General features: G+C 38.4%; 1 protein-coding gene across 1 annotated transcript in view; it reads left to right on the top strand.

The window, feature by feature from the left end:
* LOC141111709 (uncharacterized) overlaps window positions 1–15,953 on the top strand; it is an 85,737-nt gene that overhangs the window by 25,549 nt on the left and 44,235 nt on the right. Inside the window, 8 exon segments of the mRNA XM_073603854.1 lie at window positions 89–141; window positions 2,202–2,302; window positions 4,768–4,919; window positions 5,892–6,030; window positions 6,577–6,687; window positions 7,237–7,416; window positions 12,629–12,868; window positions 14,285–14,441. Of these exon segments, the coding sequence (XP_073459955.1) occupies window positions 89–141; window positions 2,202–2,302; window positions 4,768–4,919; window positions 5,892–6,030; window positions 6,577–6,687; window positions 7,237–7,416; window positions 12,629–12,868; window positions 14,285–14,441 (1,133 nt within the window).

The following is a 15,953-nucleotide window of genomic DNA, read 5'->3' as shown; positions in this document are numbered from 1 at the left end:
TTCAATATTTTAGTAACAGCGTATAGCCTATAACAAAATATGCTGACAAGCACAGGTTAACATACATGTATTTGATTCTTTATTCCAGCACGTGTAATAGTGGAAGACTACAATGTGTTGGGAAGACACTCAGTATTGCAAGTAAGAAAATATTTAAAATGAGATATGATAATATACCATTACTGTTAATTTTAAAGCCATCGGATTCACTGAGGTGTTTAGTGACCATATAAATGCACCAGACCAAAGGCCCCACTGAATACTAAAGTGTTTTCAGCATCCCTAACTGATAAAAAGGGGTATGCTTATAATGGACTAAAACTTCCAGTTACAGAGGCTGAGAGATATTTTGAGATGTTTTCGAGAGATAAGCTTGGACAAATTCACGATACAATTGGGCTCTATCACTGTATCAGAAGTGCTAACCACCTTACCCAAAAATTTAAAGGATATCTAAAGCCAAAGCTTTTTTTAATTGTAAATAGAGTGGGGAATATGTCAGACCCCTTTTAGATTGTATTGCCCTCTTTCTCCCAATTCTGCTTGGCTTTATTTCCTGACACTGTAGCAAACAGGTCGCCAAAGTGAGAAAAATCCCTCATGCACACGATTTGAAATGGCCGTATGCAAAGATAACAGTTATGTTTAGGCCCTACAAATAATTTAGATCCTTTACACATATATATCATAGGTACCATAGAAAATGAATGGAGGTATTGTAAAATAATGACAGTGATGAGGAAAATGACATGAAGCTCCTCCCCCTTCTAGCGTATGACTGTTCACACTAAACTCTGACATGTGGAGGGTGATCTTAATGTCCCTTGGGATTGTCTTTAGAACAATGGAATAAAAAAAATGTATGCATTTGTTACTTATGATTTTGACTAATATGCATCTCCCCTCCTTGCCCTTTATTCAAAACTAAGAAACATTTCTACAGGTTTCTAAGTACCACAAAATAATCTGTAAGAGCAGAACTGCCAAAAAAGAAAAAAAAAAGTCTCATCATACTGTATGTTTTCCTTAGTTACCTAAGAGTAGGCTCTCAGCAAACATAGGGGTCAGCAGGCAGAAAATATGGATACAGTCATATTAATTCATTTCTCCTGTCATTCTTTTTGTGGTAAAAATAAAAGATCAGACTGAGAGATAGTGATTCCCTGTTTCTCTGCTACCTAAGGTGAGATGTTTCTCTCTCCTTACAGCAGGGTCATTGTTAAGCTGGCCATACCCACGTGACTCAATAAAAGAACTGTAACAGATTTCTTCATCCACGCTCAAAGAAAGCAGTTAGTGGAATCTTCCCTGCCAGCTATTGTATTCTGACAGCTGGCTTCAGTGGCTGTCATTACACCCGAATAGTGCCTGCATCTGATTGGATACAGGCTCTGTTCAGCCAAGAATTTTCTATTGAACAGTTGGCTTTTGTCAAATCAAGCTGTGGGGGGGTAAGGGCATTAACAGCCCAAATTTTGCCTGATTTAGCATCAGTTGGCTGAAATTCCAGCCATATATGGCAGCCTTAAAGACCCATACACACTATTAGATTTTCTGCAGATTTTTGTCTTCGGATTTACCAAAACCATGTAGTGCAAAGGCCTGCCTGATTGCATACAAATTGGAACTCCTAAGGTTTGACCTCATATTATATGGTTTTGGTAAATCTGAAGACAAAAATCTGCAGAAAATCTAATAGTGTGTATGGGGTCTAAGTTACATGTATTACAGGATTCATTCACACCAGACATGCTGGACAAAACATGTGGCATGTGTATTCTTTACAAATTTCCAACACAATTTTAAATGAATGAACTTTGATAGTTGGTTTTATGAATCTATTAATAAGCCATAAAGCTTTCCCTGCAAAACAAAATAGAGTAAGTACTTCACTGCCCAACTGCCTGTACCTCTAAAGCTCTGTTCAGAAACAGGAGTCAGGAGTGTGGATCCTCTGGTCCCACGCTGAGTCCAGTGGTTCTTTCTACCAACCTTCCTATCATTAAGGTGTTCTGTATTGACGTGAAGGTCAGCAGGGGGAACCATTAAACCTGGCAGGGGAACAGGAAATCAGTACTCCCAGAACTGTAGGTTTCTGAACAGATTTCAGGGGAAGATTTCTCTTCAGTGGAGTTGTGTTTGGCAGTGTCGAACAAAGGTTGTAGAATCAGTATGGAATCTCACATTGTGTTTTTCTTTAGCGTGCCCAAAAAACATGGTTTATTTTGACTGTGCCAATGCGACACATGGAGCAAATGGAGCAGAGTGTCAAAAGACATGTCAGACCCTGGACATGGAATGTGTAAGTCTCTATATACACAGCTGTCACTAATAATATTTCACAAATGTATTATACCTATAATATACATATCTCACACATTAGGATTTTCTCTTGACATTTTTATTTTCCCCTTGGGTGGATTATTTTTGGATTTTGGTGGGAAAATGTAGCAGGGTAGTGAGGAGGTAGTGGTGGTAGGTATGTGGGAAGAAACAGTGAGCAGTTACAAAACTCTGCAGCTTAGGCAACAAACAAACAGCATCTCTGTCATTTGAAAGGCTTCTAAATCATGCATTTTACATCAAGCATGTGTTCAACATACACAATACATATGCTATGCTGCCACCAGTAGCTCATTCAGCTTCCAGGTTTTTTTTTTGTCAAAGCTTAATTGAACAAGCTGAAGTTAGAAGCTGATTGGCTATCATACACAGCTGCACCAGATGTTGCACTCTCCAGGTTTAGTAAATCAACCCCATGGAGTCTGTAAGAAAGATCAGCATTATACATATGTTTAAAGATGCATACCTAAAAATGCATTTAAAGATGCAAAGTTAAACTATGAACATGACTTCTATGTATTTTATGGCACATCTTTTCAGCCCACATGATATCCAAGGCCGTTATACTAGGGAACAAACTGTTATTTTGCAGAGGCCGTCCTGACAGTGGGGCCACATAGATACCTGCAAGTAATAGGGCTTATAGAGTTATAAAGCTGGACTTTAGGAGGCCAAGAACCTTTGCTTTAATAGTGATTATTATCTTAATAGAGATTATTATCTTTAAATGTACAACATCAGCTTGACTCCAAATATACTTGGTCAAGCCTAAAAAATATGTAAAAAGATAAATTATTGATGCGCTCTAATTAAATATCAATCAGTGCACAGCTCACTTCAAATAAATAAATTAGATATACTCAAAAAGAGTATAGCCAACAGAACATAAACGTGCATAAAATTGCATAAAAATTGCATAAATTTCATGTGATAAACACTCTAATGATGTGTATATAGGTGTGCATGAAGTATATAAATTCAGTAGATAAAGCCACCAGCACATAAATGCATGAAAAATGCATAAAATTGCATGTAATAAACCACACTAAAACAAAACCAATATGTGTATAATATATGTGTGCAACTGTCAGCACTCATAAGCTATTACTTTGATGAGAAATACATGTTGATAAATTAGCAAAATTAATAAAAATATCTAGTGCAATTCCTCTGACACAAAATAATAATATTGTTAATCCAACAGTCCATTAATCATTCGAAATGCAAGGGTTAAATTGTGTAGTGATTAGCAACCCAATTAATAACTTCATTCATCGGTGCCTTTTTATTAATTTTTCCTAATTTATTAACATGTATTTCTCATCAAAGTAATAGCTTATGAGTGCTGACAGTTGCACATGTATATTATACACATATTGGTTTTGTTTTTGCATTTTTCATGCATGTATGTGCTGGTGTCTTTATCTATTGAATTTATATAATTCACGCACACCTATATACACATCATTAGTGTGTTTATCACATAAAATGTATGCAATTTATATGCAATTTTATGCATGTTTATCTTCTGTTGGCTATACTCTTTTTGAACTTATCTAATTTATTTATTTGAAGTGAGCTGTGCACTGATTGATATTTAATTAGAGCACATCAATAATTGATCTTTTTACATAACAATAGGGTGCCTGAACACTTATGATTGATAGCAGCTTAATTTTTTATTTTCAATCACTTTTTTATTTGTACTTTTACTCTTATCATATATTTCATTTCAGCGCTTGAGTTTTTCACATTTCACCCAAGCCTAAAAAATATACTGCATGTACAATGCTATATTTCAAGAGCAGAGCCAAATTTTCTGCATTGGTTCCTGTAAGCACACAACCGTATGCTGACAAAGAACCACCCTAACCACCTCTGCTTGTGTCACTTTTTTAAGCAGAACATTTTCTTGTTTTACTGGTCCATACCCAGCTGACTGAAGTTTATATAAGATGCTATATTTATGCAGACAATGAGAAAAAGAGTGTGGGCAATCACTGTACAAGGAAAATCTGCTTCTTTGCACTTGCTGCTTATAGGCACAAGTCTACTGTGCCTAATGGTGAATCTGGCTATGTTCAAGAGCCCAAGTACTAAACATTCAATAAACAAATGCTCTAATACATCCTATAGACGGAAGATTACAGTTCCCAAGCACGGCCATTGTCCTCTATATCCAACTTCATTTTTATGTCTATAAATTACTAATGATGACTATAAAAGTGAATACAATTTCTGCTAATTACTAGTTTTAAAAATGAAACATAAAGAAGACAAAGAGTATTTTTCAGATTAATCACCACATCTCCAACAGTGTTACATTACAGTCATTCAACATCTACATATTTGGCACTTGTAACTACAAAACAATATCTACACGTAACCAAACTAAAGGTTTCTTTTCTTTTTTTTATAACTCAGTTAAGTATTCAGTGTGCCTCTGGCTGTGTCTGTCCAAAAGGGCTTGTGCTCAATAACAATGGCAATTGTGTGCCCGAGGAAGAGTGTCCATGTATACACAATGGTGAGGTTTACCACAGTGGGGAGAGCATTCTGCAAGACTGTAATACCTGGTAAGTTATTTTACTTCACAAAGCAAGACAGTCATACATTCATTTGATGATTCATAATATCACAGGCTGTCTTAATGTTTTCATAATAATTGGTAAGCTATAGATACAGTTTTGACCTACCTACTTCTCTATTGATCTCTGTACAGGAAAGGTAACAGGTAGATTAGGAAGCACTTTACATTGCCTATAATTGAGACAGTAGCCCTAAATTGTTAGAACATTACATAGCTATATAGCTCTGTTAAAATACAAAAATGGATAGGGTCAGTTCACTCAAACCTGATAGTAAAGTTTTTTTACTGACACAGGGAAGATAAGTAGCCCACTATCTTCTCATATCTCTTAAGGGCAGCAGTGGAGAATTATCTATTCTTGAGTTCCCAGTTCCACTTGTCTGTTGTAGGTTACATGGCGTGGATCTCACTGGTTAAGTTTTTCTGTGTCTTTACATTTCTAAAGATTAAAGAAGAAGGTGAGGAGAGTTGAAGTAAAGGGGGGGGGGGCTGAAGGAAGAGCCTCAATCTCAAGCAAGGAAATATTGTCACTGTAAGAAGAAGCTAAAATTAACTCACTTGCAGTAATAGGTGATATCACATCCCAGAGAGAACTAATGTACAGTAACACCTCTTATATAAAAACGAACAGGACTTTAAGGATGCTACTATTCAATGAATGGTGACATCTTTAAAGTCCTGTTAGTTTACACTAGAAGAAACTATTGTTTGGTACCACTCACCACCTAACTTCATGCTAAATAAAATGCATAATTAGGTTTTAGTTATGATCAGCCACTAAACACCTAGAGAGAGGTACCCTCATCAAAGGTAGTTAAAAGTCACCTATGACTCTGAAGACACTACCTCAGGGCCCTTTTCACTAAATTGTACTCAATTGTTGAAAATTATGATATCAAAGTCAATCTGAACTCAAAATTATGTATGTATAATTTCTGCTAACTCCTTTATGTTTTAGTACTTGCAAGCACCGGAAATGGCAATGTACCGAGAAAGAGTGTCACCAGACCTGTGTAGTATATGGAGAAGGGCATTATAGGACTTTTGATGGCAAACGTTTCAATTTTAACGGTGTTTGCGAGTACACTCTGACACAGGTACTTAAAAGTCTATCATATGTAAAGATGTCAAGCTTACAATATAAAGTATTTCCCCACTAAGTAGTCAGAACTTTTCACAGAATTAAAGGTCAACAATGTCCATGCATCTTTTTTATTGAATATACACACAGGTGATCCTACCTGGTAGAAACATATGCTATGCATGTGTGGAAACATGTAATGGTCTGTGAAGGCCAGACTAAAGACATTTTGAAAACAATTATGTATATTCTACTAAAAGAGGAGCACTCAAAGCGAGTCAATGCTTTTCAACTGCATAATTACTTTGGTACAGTCTAGTACAACCTCCACAACATCCTCAGATTTCTCCAGCTTACACAATCTTTTTTGTAAGGCCTTATCAATAATTTAATAATATTTCACATTTTACAAGTATTCCTGGAAAATGAAGGCAAATGGTGACTATAATGTGACTGTAATCCAGTGAAATAATTCACAATAGACCATTTATATGTATATATATATTTGTTACTTATTAAGCATCCCAAAATGTTGATTCTTGTGCTTTCTGTTAATTTGTAGGACTACTGTGCATCCAACCCTGGAAATGGTTCATTCAGAATTATCTCTGAAAACATCCAATGTGGAACAACTGGGACTACCTGTTCCAAGGCCATTAAAGTGTTTTTGGGGGTGAGTACTGAGTGTTCAGAACTTCACATCTATACTACATCATCAGTATATTTCACAAACAATAACAAAATAAAATATAGCTTACCTTAAGTGTGCTAGCCGCATTATTTTTTTTCAGGTTAAATACATTTTCTGCAAGTACAGAAAAAATACCTGTTGATCCTACTAGAAACCAAGTGTCCTTATAGCTTTCTTAGCACCAAACTGAAATCTAAATCAGTGTTATCAGTTTTCTCATCTATCTTCTGTGAACTACAAAACCCCTCCTCTCTATGTAATAGAGATGCGAAGAGAGGACGGTGTTTGTAGCTCAGGTTAGGATGCCAACACTGCATCTCCATAGATACAATTATACTGTAGTTTTGTGTAGCTCAACTACATGAAGCTAATAAAGAAAAAAAGCATTTTCTTACTAAGACAGTAAAGTGGCACACTGCACTCAAAAGGTTATCATTTTGCTTTTTTAACTCGGCCTACATGAATTATATTATTTGGTTGCATTATATTTATTAGATTCCTGCTTTATAGCGTGTTACTTGTACTTTACAGAACTTTGAGTTGAAATTGAGTGATGGATCCTTTGAAGTAGTGCAAAGAGACACTGGTGGTGATGTTCCCTACCAGATAAGGAAGATGGGAATGTACCTGGTGATTGAGGCTAAGAATGGTTTGATCCTCATGTGGGACAAGAAGACAAGCATTCTGATCAAGTTAAGCCCAGAGTTCAAGGTAAAGAAGCTGTCATCCTTCAGAGACACAATAGTAGAGATTTCCTGAAACTGGAGCACTCAGAATCTGGTGAAGAAGGGCATGGAAGCCAATTGGCTTCTAACTTCAGCTTATTCAATTAAGCTTTGACAAAAAAACATGGAAGCTGTTTGAAATAATAAAGCTCCAGTTTAGTAAATCCTCCTTAATGTTGACCACCAGTTGCTACTCTAGGCAATAAATGTGTTCAACAAACTGTTTTTTGCAACCATCCGTAAAGCACTGAGGTTGTTAGCATTAAAGAATTGTGATGAATTTAGAATGTGAGGGTTTAATATTTTAATTACTCCTTCTTAATATTATAATGTACTGTTCTTACCGAATGCATTAGACTGTTTTTTTTTTAATCGAACAAGCCCTTTATTGAAGTTTGAAGGAGTATGATACAAGGAGCAACAGAATAAACACCAGTACATGATAGTACAGGACAAATAAACCCACACAAAGAAAAAGGGTGAATGCATTACACCTTTGATCAACCACAGCTTTCAACTAGTGACTTTGACATTACAAAGCCAAGTTATTAAATTTTAAAAACACACCTAACTCTGAAAATATCTAGTTTAAGGAATAATTAACATTGGATATGTTTTTATATCATCTTGCTGTATACCTTATGGATGGTTAATTAAAGCCCAACTTCAGCAAAAACTTTTCACTTAGTTTTGAATAAAGTGGCTTGGAGCCTCCATCAGATTTTATTTCTGTCAGAGGCCTTGATGGGGATATTTCCATTCACTTTCTGTAGAGACAGGAATGAATGGAAAAATCACTGCAAAGAAAACATAGAAAACAAAAACATTTTTTTTGCAAGAGTGAGCAAGAATTAGCACTTCTAACAATCTATATATATATATATATATATATATATATATATATATATATATATATATATATATATATATATATATATATATACATATTTTTTTTTGTAGTTGCTGTCTATGCACAGGGGAGAGGTACATTGCAGGGAATGAGGAGAACTCTTCCAAATGGTACCACTGACCCCACCTGACAGGAATTTTAAATCATAACTCCAGCCAAAAACATTTCTTTTTCGTGTTTTTAAAAGGCAGAGAAGGATCAAAACTGTCTCTGTGGAGGAAATAATCTCCAAAAGGATTACAGACAGTAATGAAAAGCTTAAACATGGTTAGGGATGAGCCGAACACCCCCCTGTTCGGTTCGCACCAGAACATGCGATCTGGAAAAAAGTTCGTTCGAACACGCGAACACCGTTAAAGTCTATGGGACACGAACATGAATAATCAAAAGTGCTAATTTTAAAGGCTAATATGCAAGTTATTGTCATAAAAAGTGTTTGGGGACCTGGGTCCTGCCCCAGGGGACATGGATCAATGCAAAAAAAAGTTTTAAAAACGGCCGTTTTTTCAGGAGCAGTGATTTTAATAATGCATAAAGTCAAACAATAAAAGTGTAATATCCCTTTAAATTTCGTACCTGGGGGGTGTCTATAGTATGCCTGTAAAGGGGCGCATGTTTCCTGTGTTTAGAACAGTCTGACAGCAAAATTACATTTTGAAGGAAAAAACTCATTTAAAACTACCCGCGGCTATTGCATTGCCGACAATACACATAGAAGTTCATTGATAAAAACGGCATGGGAATTCCACAAATGGGAGCCCCGAACCAAAATTAAAAAAAAAAAATGACGTGGGGTTCCCCCTAAATTCCATACCAGACCCTTCAGGTCTGGTATGGATTTTAAGGGGAACCCCGCGCCAAAAAAAAAAAAAAAACGGCGTGGGGTCCCCCCAAAAATCCGTACCAGACCCTTATCCGAGCACGCAACCTGGCAGGCCGCAGGAAAAGAGGGGGGGATGAGAGTGCGGCCCCCCCCTCCTGAACCGTACCAGGCCACATGCCCTCAACATTGGGAGGGTGCTTTGGGGTAGCCCCCCAAAACACCTTGTCCCCATGTTGATGAGGACAAGGGCCTCATCCCCACAACCCTGGCCGGTGGTTGTGGGGGTCTGCGGGCGGGGGGCTTATCGGAATCTGGAAGCCCCCTTTAACAAGGGGACCCCCAGATCCCGGCCCCCCCCCCTGTGTGAAATGATAAGGGGGTACAAAAGTACCCCTACCATTTCACAAAAAAACTGTCAAAAATGTTAAAAATGACAAGAGACAGTTTTTGACAATTCCTTTATTTAAATACTTCTTCTTTCTTCTATCTTCCTTCATCTTCTGGTTCTTCTGGTTCTTCTGGCTCTTCTGGTTCTTCCTCCGGCGTTCTCGTCCAGCATCTCCTCCGCGGCGTCTTCTATCTTCTTTTCCTCGGGCCGCTCCGCACCCATGGCATGGGGGGAGGCTCCCGCTCTTCTCTTCTTCTTCATCTTCTTCTCTTCTTCTCTTCTTCTCTTCTTCATTTTCTTCTCCGGGCCGCTCCGCATCCATGCTGGCATGAAGGGAGGCTCCCGCTGTGTGACGGCGCTCCTCGTCTGACAGTTCTTAAATAACGGGGGGCGGGGCCACCCGGTGACCCCGCCCCCCTCTGACGCACGGGACATGACGGGACTTCCCTGTGGCATTCCCCGTGACATCACAGGGAAGTCCCGTCAAGTCACCGTGCGTCAGAGGGGGGCGGGGTCACCGGGTGGCCCCGCCCCCGTTATTTAAGAACTGTCAGACGAGGAGCGCCGTCACACAGCGGGAGCCTCCCTCCATGCCAGCATGGGTTGCGGAGCGGCCCGGAGAAGAAAATGAAGAAGAGAAGAAGAGAAGAAAAGAAGAAGAGAAGAGGATGAAGAAGATGAAGAGAAGAGCGGGAGCCTCCCCCCCATGCCATGGGTGCGGAGCGGCCCGAGGAGAAGAAGATAGAAGACGCCGCGGAGGAGATGCTGGACGAGAACGCCGGAGGAAGAACCAGAAGAGCCAGAAGAACCAGAAGATGAAGGAAGATAGAAGAAAGAAGAAGTATTTAAATAAAGGAATTGTCAAAAACTGTCTCTTGTCATTTTTAACATTTTTGACAGTTTTTTAGTGAAATGGTAGGGGTAAGTACCCCCTTACCATTTCACACGGGGGGGGGCCGGGATCTGGGGGTCCCCTTGTTAAAGGGGGCTTCCAGATTCCGATAAGCCCCCCGCCCTCAGACCCCCACAACCACCGGCCAGGGTTGTGGGGATGAGGCCCTTGTCCTCATCAACATGGGGACAAGGTGTTTTGGGGGGCTACCCCAAAGCACCCTCCCAATGTTGAGGGCATGTGGCCTGGTACGGTTCAGGAGGGGGGGCCGCACTCTCGTCCCCCCCTCTTTTCCTGCGGCCTGCCAGGTTGCGTGCTCGGATAAGGGTCTGGTATGGATTTTTGGGGGGACCCCACGCCGTTTTTTGTTTTTTTTTGGCGCGGGGTTCCCCTTAAAATCCATACCAGACCTGAAGGGTCTGGTATGGAATTTAGGGGGAACCCCACGTCATTTTTTTTTTTAAATTTTGGCCGGGGTTCCCCTTAATATCCATACCAGACCTGAAGGGCCTGGTATGGAATTTAGGGGGACTCCCACGTCATTTTTTTTTTTTTAATTTTGGTTCGGGGTTCCCCTTTGGGGAATTCCCATGCCGTTTTTATCAATGAACTTCTATGTGTATTGTCGGCAATGCAATAGCCGCGGGTAGTTTTAAATGAGTTTTTTCCTTCAAAATGTCATTTTGCTGTCAGATTGTTCTAAACACAGGAAACATGCGCCCCTTTATAGGCATACTATAGACACCCCCCAGGTACGAAATTTAAAGGGATATTACACTTTTATTGTTTGACTTTAAGCATTATTAAAATCACTGCTCCTGAAAAAACGGCCGTTTTTAAAACTTTTTTTTGCATTGATCCATGTCCCCTGGGGCAGGACCTGGGTCCCCAAACACTTTTTATGACAATAACTTGCATATTAGCCTTTAAAATTAGCACTTTTGATTTCTCCCATAGACTTTTAAAGGGTGTTCCGCGGCATTCGAATTTGCCGCGAACACCCCAAATTGTTCGCTGTTCGACGAACTTGCAAACAGCCAATGTTCGAGTCGAACATGAGTTCGACTCGAACTCGAAGCTCATCCCTAAACATGGTATAGCCTTTTGCTAAAGTTCTAAAAAAGTGTTTTTTTTCTCTACTGTTTTTGTCCCTGTTGGAATTTTCTCTTTAATTTCTGTACTGGTGACACACTATCATCAGATTAGGAAACTGAGGGATATCTCCCTAACAGGGCCATTGACAGCAGAAAAACTGACAGATGTTATTACCCTTCCCCAGTTCATCCAAAACTGGGAGAAATAGTTTTATCTAGAGGTACACTTTAACTTTTCTCTACTTTATAACTTTATTAATTCCCAGACAAAGGGATTTAGTCATTTGGATCAAGTGGACAATTATATCATGGTTGCCCATGGTAATACCACACATATACTTAGATACCAGGCATCTCATTCAGTCTTCAGTTATGTGAAGATAACCCTTCAGTTTCTGTAGATAGCAGGGCTCTATCCAAATAGAAACACTCCTTCTCCCCTAATATAGGAAAGGATGGTGTTTCACACTTTCTAAGGGCTGAACTACAGACACAAAAACTGTAATTCAAACATGTTCCTCAAAGAATACAAATCTACTTTGTGTGCACCAAATGCCTTTAAAGGCCCAGATAATTCCATGTAAAAATATGTGTGACATCACCTGTGTTGAACAAAGTCTGTGCAGAGAACAGAGCTGTGGAAGGAACTAAGCAGGTCCTCCCACTACAGGCTGCCTGCAGAAAACTACAGGAGGGGGCAGATACAAGACCAGTCACCCTGCACAAGGAGAGAAGGCAGCAGTGACTGGTCTTTATTACAGGAAGCATTTGCACAAAGGAAAAATTTCCTGCTCAAATGGAGGAACTTCATAAAGGATACCAATATTCGAGTAAGAGTACACAAGCCTCTTGTATTTAAATAATATTTTGTTTATCCTGGAGTACACTTTTAAAACAGCCTGACACCTTCTATAAAATGTAGAAAAGTCCTTTCAATAGAACATCTGTTCCATTGTTATTTGTAGAACTGTAGGATAAACATATGAAGCAGCCACAAAATGAATGTCTAGAATTTTTACTACCTATGCTGTGTTTTATAGCTTCTGATATGTGTTGGTGTATTACCATTTAAAATTATTTTTTTTTATTAGGGAAATGTTTGTGGTCTCTGTGGTAATTATGATGGTAGTGTTTCCAATGATTTCACCACAAGAACACAATCGGTTGTAGTCAACGTAGAAGAATTTGGAAACAGCTGGAAAGCTTCGCCAACCTGTCCTGATGCTCAGCTTCTAAAGGATCCATGCATTGCCAATCCATACCGTCAGTCTTGGTCTCAGAAGCACTGCAGTATTATCATGGACGCAGCATTCTCCAAGTGCCATTCTAAAGTGGGTTCTTATGTTTTGTTTAATAGATGTGATGCCGTGTTCTAATAATTCATGTGATAGTAATCTCACCCAAACATTATTTTTTAGTTTGAGTATTTGATTTCAAAGGGAGTGGGGAAGTGGGGGCAAATTTCAAAAGATTGGTCACACAGCTTAGCTGTCCATAATCTTAGCTGTTCCCTTGCACAATGCTTCCTGCTGAGGTAATGTTAATCTGTGTTCCCATATTGACAGACAGGAGTCAATATTGCACACAGCTGCTAGCTATCAAACCCAGCTGGCATTGACCGCTTTGGTCCTTGCTAATGATCAGGAACCAATCAAAGTGGTTCCCTGTATTGTGATCACAATAACAGCTATGACATGGCTGGAGTGTCTATTCCGAAAACAACTTGCAGCCATATTAAAATAAATGTTATATATATATTTATTACAGGATAAACATATACAGTAGATAGAGTTACTGGGGGTTGTTTACTAAAACTTGAGAGTGCAAAATCTGATGCAGCTGTGCATGGTAGTCAATCAGCTTCTAACTTCAGCTTATTCAGTAAAGCTTTGACAATAAAATAAAACCTGGAAGCTGATTGGTTTCCATGCTGAGGTGCACCAGATTTTGCACTGTCAAGGTTTAGTAAATAACCCTCATTGTCAAGTTAACAGATGCATATTGGGACTGCTTAATTTGGCCTGGATATCTAAGCTTTACGTTCAATACATTTTTATTGTTTACAATGCAAAATTTATCATGACAGTAACATTGTTATTTAAGTTCCAAAACCCCAAAAGGAAACAAAAACAAAAAAACAAGAATTTATTGATATCAAGACAAGGAAACAAAGAAAAAATCAAAAGAAGAAAAACACTAACGACACTTTAGAGAATCCAACATGTGTAGCAAGTAACATAATAATGAGAATGGTTTGTTTATTAGTCTTAGTTTAAACTCGAGAAAGGAGAAAAGGAGAGAGATAGATGGAATAAAAATGGAAAAAAATAAAAAGGAGTAATGGTATGGGGATAAAATCCCCCAAATAAGGAGATAGCTAGGACGAAGCTGTAGCCATATTGGGAGGAGAGAGGCTCGGTGTCTGCATAGTGCATGGGGTCAAAGACAATGGTACGTGGATATTTGATGCCCAAGGTTCCCAAGTTTGTTCAAACAGATCACTTTGATTATTGATAATACCAAGCTTTATTGACTCCTGGTCTCAAAAGGGTTAAAGGTTCTGACAGAGAGCTGACAAAAGATCCAACAGTGTCAACCCAAAACTAATATTTCACTTTCAATTGAACCTGCTATATTACATTACTATCCATTTGAAATTACTGAAGTGTTTTGACATTTTGAAATTAGAGCAGTATTAAATGTATGAGCTGTTGAGGACGAAGAGTCTAACCATGATTTACTTTTAGGTTGACCCTACTCCATACCTTGAGGCTTGTGTTAGTGACACATGTGGGTGTGACACTGGAGGAGACTGTGAGTGCTATTGTACAGCTGTCTCAGCTTATGCCAGAGCTTGTAATGATGCCGGAATCTGTGTTTCATGGAGAAGCCCAGAAATATGCCGTAAGTTGACTAAGACTTTTTTCTTGTAAATATTAAGAAAACTATCATGTTACTATGCAAGCTGGTTCCGAGATATTGACTGAGGATACTGTATATTGAAGGCAGCAATAGCTAACAAACAAGCATATCAAGAAATAGATTAGCAATTGCAGCTCCTGTATTTTTCTCATGTTAGGTTTCCTTTAAAGGTCACTCATTCTTTGGAAAAAAGGTGGCAACTAGGAGATTTGTTCATTTGTTACATCAGTCATTTTAACGTAGTAACAAATGACCAAATCAACACTGCTGTAACATAAATAAAATCATAGGCCAAATGTAGGAAAGACATTTGAAAACAACACATTTTATTTTAATAATTTAAAACAATTAACTTTTATTGAAGAATTGTTCTATTGTTTAAATAAAATACTTACAGTATTTAAGGATCTTGATTCAGGCTTACCACATTCCTATGTTCTATACATCAAACTGGAGTTTCTCATTGAAAGATGAACTCCAAGCAGATAAAAAGACCAATATCTTTATTGATATCTTTATTGATATCAGCTGTCTATCCGCACTCAGATTGAGAGAGAGGGGGGGAACTAGGAACCAATTAAATTCTTCTGTTTGCACACGTGTTGACAGAGAAGGAGGAATGTAAGGTGGGGGAGCACATCCCAACCATGGGACCATGACAGACCCATACCTCCCAAATTTTTGAGATGGGAATGAGGGACACCTATCAGAAAAAGTATGCAGGCATAGGACACACCCCTTGCCACACCCCCTTAAAGGAGAATTGTACAAAAAAATTGTTAAACCCACAAATGCTTTTTTTTACCACTACTATTCCTTTACGGTATATTGGCTTTTGGATTTTACAAATGCAGCAATTTAGAAATCAGATGAAAGTTTAGCACTGGAAAGCACTTTTTGATAGATAAAAAGTGCATTTTATATACATCTATATAGATCAGACCAAAATGAGAGTACTTACCTTGAGCCTCCAGTGACCTATACAAGAAAGAGTAGTACATCATTAAGTCAGAGCAACAGAAGATAGTTGACACAAAAGCATCCAATCCTTAGAATTATTGTTATGGTCCTGGGTTATGTGGTTTAGTCCCTTTAATCGAAGGGGACAGTGTAATTTAATCAATTTTATGGTCAAGTTGAGCTGTAATGGCTGAGCTGAACTTTATAGTTAAATGTAATGTTCTTATTTGTTACAAGTATTGGCTTATATTCAGTTATGGTTTATGGTTGACCACAACATACAGGGATATACAATGTAATACGAACATAAAAGCACACACACAGGTTGGACTTGATGGACTTGTGTTTTTTTTCAACCTCACCTACTATGTATCTATGTAACTATGTAATCATACAATTATTTAATTATGTGTTTATCATCAAAACCAATTAAAGGTCCTGCCACAATTTTCAATCTATTATGTTGTATTGTATTTTATTAATTTGGGGTTCTGTCTATGGTCCTGTGAGCAGCATATGTATTCAGGCTGCAAG

The sequence above is a fragment of the Aquarana catesbeiana genome, linkage group LG11 (assembly GCF_042186555.1).
Source record: "Aquarana catesbeiana isolate 2022-GZ linkage group LG11, ASM4218655v1, whole genome shotgun sequence".
In the NCBI taxonomy this organism is placed as follows: Eukaryota; Metazoa; Chordata; class Amphibia; order Anura; family Ranidae; genus Aquarana; species Aquarana catesbeiana.
The sequence above is the reverse complement of the archived record's forward strand: the minus strand, read 5'-3'. Positions and strand labels throughout refer to the sequence as shown.